This window comes from Monodelphis domestica, chromosome 4, assembly GCF_027887165.1.
Source record: "Monodelphis domestica isolate mMonDom1 chromosome 4, mMonDom1.pri, whole genome shotgun sequence".
NCBI lineage: Eukaryota > Metazoa > Chordata > Mammalia > Didelphimorphia > Didelphidae > Monodelphis > Monodelphis domestica.
In genome coordinates this window covers 224,389,502-224,397,115 of record NC_077230.1, presented here as the reverse complement: position 1 = coordinate 224,397,115, position 7,614 = coordinate 224,389,502, and the positions used below count along the sequence as shown (strand labels likewise).

Genomic DNA, 7,614 nt, shown 5'->3' with positions numbered 1-7,614 from the left:
TTATTTATCAATAAAGTGGGTTTAATAGAGAAAATGTCTTTTTTTCCATTGAAAAATGAGAAAATTAATACCCAAACAACTCCCAAGAATTATCTGGATTTGATTACCCTTTGAAGAATTTTTCTAATGTAAGTTATGGACTTATAAATTAATAAGGATTCTGAGAGTTCCTACTTTCAAATACTGTCACATTTTAGCAAGATAAAAGACAATTTAACTATTTAAATGAAAGTAACTTCTCTTTGCTAAATCTAAGTTTCTTCAACTAGATCATATAAGTTCCTTTTCAATTCAAAAAAGTTATAGAATATTTTAGAAATCTTTTAGAAATCATATCATTCAACTCCAGTGAGTGTAAAAAAGACTTTGAAAACTTTATTTTTTAATTAAATTAATTAATTAATTTTATTTTAAAATATTTTTCCATGGTTACATGATTCATTGTCTCTCCCTCCCCTTTTCCCTTCCCCTCCTAGAGCTGACAAGCAATTCCACTGGGTTATACATATGTTATCACTTGATACCTATTTCCATATTATTCATTTTTTAATAGAGTAATCTTTTAAAAACCAAAACCCCAAATCATATACCCACATAAACAAGTGATAAAGCATATGTTTTTCTTCTGCATTTCTATTCATAGAGTTTTGTCTCTTGATGTGGACAGCATTCTTTCTCTTAAATCCCTTGGGATTATCCTGGATCATCAATTACATTTGATCATTCCACAATGTTTCACTTTCTATGTACAATAGTCTCATGCTTCTGCTCATTTGACTTCACATCAGTTCATGGAGGCCTTTCCAGGTCATATAGAAACAAAGCAGTTCATCATTCCTTATAGAACAATAGTATTCCATCACCATTGTATACCACAATTTGTTTAGCCATTTCCCAATGGAGGGAAACCCCTCAATTTCCAATTGTTTGCCACCACAAAGAGTGTGACCGTGAATATTTTTGTACAACTCTTTTAAATTATCTCTTTGGGGGTACAAATTTAGTGGTGATATTGTTAGGTCAAAGGGCATGCATACTTTTAAAGCCCTTTGGGCATAGTTCCAAATTGCCTTCCAGAATGGTTGAATCAATTCACAACTCCACCAGCAATGCATTAGTGTCCCAATTTTGCCACATCCCCTCCAACAGTTATTATTTTCCTTTACTGTCATATCGGCCACTCTGCTAGGTATGAGGTGGTACTTCAGAGTTGTTTTTATTTGCATTTCTTTAATCAGGAGGAATTTAGAACACTTTTTCATGTGCTTATTGATAGTTTTGATTTCTTCATCTGAGAACTGCCAATTCATATCCCTTGTCCATTTATCAATTGGGGAATGGCTTGATTTCTTGTACATTTGACTTAGTTCTTTATAAATTTGGGAAATTAGGCCTTTGTCAGAGATTTTTGTTATTAATTTTTTTCCTAGTTTGTTGCTTCCTTTCTAATTTTGGTTGCATTTGTTTTGTTTGTACAAACCCTTTTTAATTTAATATAATCAAAATTATTCATTTTACATTTTGTAATGTTTTCTATCTCTTGCCAATTTGAAAACTTTATGGTGTAATATGTCAGTTATTATTATTATTATTTTACAGATGAAGAAACAGAGTTTTGGGAAGGACAGGTGATCTACCCTGAGTCCCAAAGTTAGTACGTAGCAGAACCAAGATTTGATCTGGGATTTTTCTGGAAACATTTTACATTTTCTTGTTACATTGTACCAGATTATGAAACTACAATTTAATTTTGCCTTCTGAACGTAACTCAATTCTGTTTCATACTTCACTTTCATTTCACAAACAGGTTGGGATCCAGGGTATTTTTTTTTAATTGAAGAATTCCATTTTTCTCATGAGTAGACCTGTATTACAAGACAATGTAATTATTATATTTTGAATTTTGTTAGTAAAATACTTTGCGGAAATTTGTTTCACTTTTGTCATATAAGAACCTTATCAATATTATTGATTTTGTTTCTTGCCCTGCAAAACCTGAAATATTTACTCTTTGGCTCTTTCCTGAAAAAACTGGCCAATGCTAGTTTAGTTTTAAGATAGTACTGGAGAAAATGTAAATAATGTAGATCAGACTTAAAAGTCTGCTGGGAACATTTTTTTTTTTAATGTCAGAGAAACATTTACCAAGATAACCCTTCTAGTCTCACTCTACTACTACTGCTTATCCAGGTTTGCAAATTTAGAGTTATCCTTGACCTCTTGCTTCCGCATGGCCCTCCTTCCCTAATATCTATTCAGTTTTAAAGTATTGTGGATTGTATGGCCATGACATATCTCACATCCTTCTCTCTACTTACACTACCCTTAGGCCTAGATCAAGGTCACATTGCCTTTTTCTTGGACTATTGTAATAGTCCCTTGGGCAGGTAGGTGATGTAGTAGGGTGCCAGGTTTGGAGTCAGGAAGACTCATTTCCGATGTCCAAATCTGACTTCAGACACATACTGGCTGCGTGACCTTGAGCAAATCACTTAATCCACTTTGTCTTAATTTCTTCATCTGTAAAATGACCTAGAGAAAGAAATGGCAAAGCCAATCACAAAAGAAGATTTTTAGGGGGGAAAAAGCCATTGTAAGTAAATTACATTTAATAATGTTAATTTATTTTTAGACAACTATATAGTTTTAAAAATATTTTCACCTTCATTATCTCATTTTGTTAGGTGATACTGACAAGCATTCAGGGGTCTCGAAGGGGTGCGGAGAATGAGACGTGGGGAGAAGTATGACGCCATCAGGAGGACAACTGAAGCTGGTAGAAATCAGAGATGTGATTTATTGATTACAGCTAGTATTTTATAGAGAAAGCGACGTAGCCTAAGGGATTAGGTAAGCTTTTAACATGGATAATGATTATTAATGATTTATGATCTTAGTACAATGACTTAGTTTACCTCACTGAAGCTTAGAAAGACTTTTCTATAGGATAACAAATCACAGGTAAACATGTAACCATTTAACCAAGCTTCTCACAAAATTTGGGCATCAGTCATTTCTTGGAAGAACATACAGTTTTTACAAAGTACAGCAGTGAGGGGGTGGAAATGGGGGGTCTGGGGGGGCCTCATGTGAGGAATGATTCTGGCCAGATCATGGCTTTGATTTTACTGGGGTCTACTCTCACTCCTGGGGGCTGTAAAAATGGAGATTTAGAACTCCATACTTCAATACCCAGAAGTCCTTGGTATTTCCCAGAATTCCCTATAATCTCACCCGAGTCTCCACCTGGGTGAGATCACAATTAGTATTTAACTGGCAGTAACACCTCCCAGTCTCTCTTCTCTTCCATTGCAATGATGTAGTAAGTAAGCTTTGAATGGGCTAATCAGCCCTGGGCACATGTTTATTTTCTATCCTTGATTTCTAATAATCCTTAATAAACTTAATACAATATAATATTTTTATTACTAGAGAGATAATTTAATTTTTACAGAGGGCTACATCATTTAATACTGATTTGAGGAAAAAATTGTTTTTAGGACATGGGAAGATAATTGACCTATTTTACCTTTCATCTTAGAATCAATACTATGTACTGGTTCCAAGGCAGAAGAGCCATAAGGGCTAAGCATTGGGGGACAGGTGATTTGCCAAGTTAGAAAGTATCTGAGGCCAAATTTGAACCTAAGACGTTTCATCTCTAGGTTTGGCTCTTAAGTCACTGAGCTACCTAGCTGCCCCCAGATAACTGATCTATATTGTTGAACTCGGAATTGACTTACCTGAGTCAGGAGAAAAGAACATAAGAGATTTAGATGTTTTGTAGTCACAGGAAGGAACATTGTTTAAAAGTTAAGACCCAGTACTACTTGTTCCACTTTATTTCTCGGTATTATGGAGAGAATGATTCTTTAATAGCAATATTCACTGAGGGAGGAATCATGGAGCACCACAATTCTAGAGAATAAAAGTTACAGAAGCAGTGGAAAGACATATAAAATTGGAATTAGATAGTGGCAGTATTTTCTTAAAAGTGTTCTTTGTCCAATATCAGTACTAGAAAAAGTCCTGTTCTGATGCTCATTGTTACTTTTGGTGACTCAGGGAATTAACTTCTTTTGAGATCTCTACTATCTCTTTATTAGGTAGAGGAAGGGCCCTGGTACAAAGCAACCCCTAAGCCTGGAGATAATGAATTACCCCATAAAGGTGTTAAGTCTCAGAGAAGTCTCAATTATTTTACAGCAAAAGAAAACAAAATAAAACCAAACAAAAACAACTCATGTTAAAAATATTTGCAAATAGAATTCATAGAATGTTCTGATTCTCCAGTTACAATTATCTTTATCTAGTAAACCAATGTAATAAAAATAAATAACCAGTAAGCAAGAGTTTTAAATAGAAAAAGAAATTCTCAGCAATGAATCTTACCAACTGTTTCTTGGAGCAATAAAACAAAAAGGAGAAACAGAGTAAAAGAGATTCACTTTCTTGTAGTTTTTCTGAAAAGTCAAAGTTCAGGCACTCTCTGCTGAATTTTCTTAAGAAATAAAATTATTATCCAGGAAAGGAAAAAGCTTTGCTCACTATAAGACTTGAAGTCAGCTTCCTGGGAGGAATCCTCCATCTGCCATGCTGCTACCACCATTACTTGCCACTGTATGTACTCTCTCCAACTCTCTCTGGAATTCTTCTCTCATATCCCCCTCCCAGAGGTTTTGAAAATAAGGACAGTTAAAATATGAATGAAACAAATGGGAAGAATTGATTCTACATTTTTGAAAGGGGAATTGGCATAAACTTTTGAAACAGTGTCAGAAAAAAAGACTACAGGATATTATGATTAAAATTTTCTAGAGACTTAATTAATAATTATTTTTTGGTAAAAGTTGGAGTAAGAGACACAGTTATCTGGCCATGCCTAATTAATCTAAGTTTGACATTCTTGTTTCTGCTCACTAGCAAAAGCCATTTCATCAGGAAGATTGTCCTGCCTAAGAGCATCAAGAGCTGAAAAGCCCCAAAAGACCTTTTACCTTCCTCAGTTTACTCTCTTATAAAGCCATTGTTGTCACTCGTTCTGGTCTCTCTGATTGGACAGATGACCTCAGTTCAGGTCAGAGGCCAATCTTCTGGATGCCAGGAGTCACAGGGACAAAGGACAAACCTCTTTTGGGACTCTAGGGAGCCAGGGGGTTGATTATGACCAAAATGGGTTTTCAAAAGGAACAGGGGTATAATTTATATTAAATCCACACATGGAGAACCAATATAGCTCAGTTGGAGATTAGAATATGGCAACAAATTTTATGATTGTAGCAACCCATAAAACATAAAAATGCAAAATGGCTCACAATCCACTGTATTCCCTTTTTGTTTTCCCCAGGGACAGTAGTAGGATGATGGAAAAGAGGCAGAAGGAGCTGTCTCATAGATGTTGGGCCAGTTTTATATTAATTCAATTGTAGCAGTCAATGTGAAGGGAGCAAGTGGGCCAAGCCCCAGTACTTATAGGAGATGAGAATATGGGATACAAAGAGCTGCATCATGGAATATCTATAGGACAGGACATTTTAATACTACTAGGAAGCCCAAAGTGACAAATAAATTGGTTTTCTTTGTAATCTCAAGTATTTTATTTTGTGCATTTAAAAAACATGATTCTGAGAAGGGGTCCACAGGCTTCACCAGACTGCCAAAGGGGACTATGACACGAAAAAGGTTAAGAACTCCTGAACTATATGATTTCTAAGGTTTCTTTCAACTCTAAAATCTTATGATCCTATGATTTTCCTGTCTACAAATAAGCACAGATTTTCTAGCTGTTTCATTTCCTGTCAATCAACAAATACTTATCCAGTGTTCATTCTATGCACAGAAGTCTGAGAAAGATTCTCTAGATTTAGAAGTAATTTTCTGGACTCTCACCACTGATGTGATGACCCTTCTGTCTTGTCTGGATGGTTTCAGGCTCTTGGACCTGAAGTAATGCAATTCACACAGAGCAGAAATGGAGAGATGAAATATTTTTAAGGTCTTAAAAAAAAAGACCCAAATATTCAACATCAAGATCTTCTTGGGAGCAAGGAAATGATCTTGCTGATGGCCTCTCTCAAGACTTCTTTTACCTTTTCATTTCTCAAACTATAAATGAAGGGGTTCAGAAGAGGAGTCACCACTGTGGTAAAGACAGCAGTTACCTTGTCAAAATCCAAGGAATAGCTCTGGTTAGGTCTCACATACATGAAAATGGAGCTTCCATATGCAATGGAAACTACTGTAATGTGAGAGACACAGGTGGAAAAGGCCTTCTGACGGCCTTGGGCTGAAGGGATACGCAAGATGGTGGAGATGATGTAGCTATAGGATACAATGGTGAGTACCAAGGAGCTCAAGACAACCATGGAAGACAAAAGGAAGTTGATAATCTCAATGAGATGAGTGTCTATACAGGCAACCTGTAACAGAGGGGCGATGTCACAGAAGAAATGACTAATCTCCTTGTTACAATAGGGCAACCTGGACACCACAATAGTTGGACACAATACTGATAGGAAAGCTCCTACCCAACAACCCAGAACTAGCAAAAGGCAGACTCTGCTGTTCATTATGATGGTGTAACGCAGTGGGTTGCAGATAGCTACATAGCGGTCAAATGACATTACAGCTAAAAGAATAAACTCTACGGTACCAAGGAAGAAATAGAAATATGTTTGGGTGATGCAGCCTGCAAATGAGATGGTTTTTCTGTCATTAAGGAGGCAGGACAACAACTTGGGGGCAATAACAGTGGTGAACAAAATGTCCAAAAAAGATAAGTTACTGAGGAAAAAATACATTGGAGTATGGAGACGATAATCAGTCCAGATCAGGGAAATGATGACAATGTTTCCTGCTATGGTTAGCATGTATGTTAACAAGAGGACCACAAAGAGGAAAGTTTGAAGCTCCTGGAGAACAGGGAAGGAGACTAGAACAAACTCAGTCACCATGCTCTGGTTTTCCATGGCCTTTGCTCCAGGCTATGGGTTTTGGCTGAAAACTAGCAAAGGAAGAAAGATCAACATATATACTCATTCATCTGTGCTAAAGCTGTTGTACAAAGAATATTGGGTCAAAAGTCATACTAGTCCCAGTTCTGCTGCTACTTAAGGACATGATAAAAGCATTCAAACTCTCCCTGTCCCTCCCCCACGAAATTGGACACTCACCTTTCAGTCTTATCTCCCACTGTACCCCTTCTTATATTCTGTGCTCCATCCATATCATAGTACCTATTTTTCCTGAACTTGCCTTGCTCCTTTCCCTCTCCAGATCTTTATTTAAACTATTTCTTTACATAGAATGTTCCTTGATATAACTGCTCCCCACTCCACCACATACTTTATGCATTTCTGCTTGTAATCTTTCTGGGATTTCTGGGAACCATTTAGTTCCTATCTTAATTTCTATCATCCTTTAAATAAACATTTATTAAGCAGCTACTATGTGAAAAGTGCTGGAGATTCAAAGATAAGAATGAACCAGTCCTCACCCTCAAGGATTTTATATTTTTCTGACCTACTATGATATTCAAATCCTTAGTGAAATCTGCCCACCCCCTTCCCCTCAACTCCTTTTTTAAGAACAAACTGAGGCCTAGAGAGGGGAAAT

At 36.3% G+C, this 7,614-nt stretch overlaps 1 protein-coding gene and 1 non-coding gene across 2 annotated transcripts; both read right to left on the bottom strand.

Moving 5' to 3' along the window:
- Window positions 1-429: 429 nt before the first annotated feature.
- LOC103094051 (uncharacterized) lies at window positions 430-4,335 on the bottom strand. Its single transcript, XR_008918252.1, has 3 exons — window positions 3,744-4,335; window positions 2,663-2,773; window positions 430-2,532 (listed from the first exon to the last, which is right to left on the bottom strand). It is a non-coding gene; the product is annotated as an uncharacterized LOC103094051 (transcript).
- Window positions 4,336-5,214: 879 nt separating this feature from the next.
- LOC130453506 (olfactory receptor 6M1) lies at window positions 5,215-6,968 on the bottom strand. Its single transcript, XM_056825878.1, has one exon. It carries the CDS (start codon window positions 6,966-6,968, stop codon window positions 6,027-6,029), a length of 942 nt encoding a protein of 313 aa, XP_056681856.1. The 3' UTR covers window positions 5,215-6,026.
- Between the last annotated feature and the right edge of the window lie 646 nt (window positions 6,969-7,614).

Coding starts and splice junctions, on each gene's coding strand:
- LOC130453506 (XM_056825878.1), bottom strand. CDS start 6,968: ATGGAAAACCAGAGCATGGTGACTGAGTTTGTTCTAGTCTCCTTCCCT.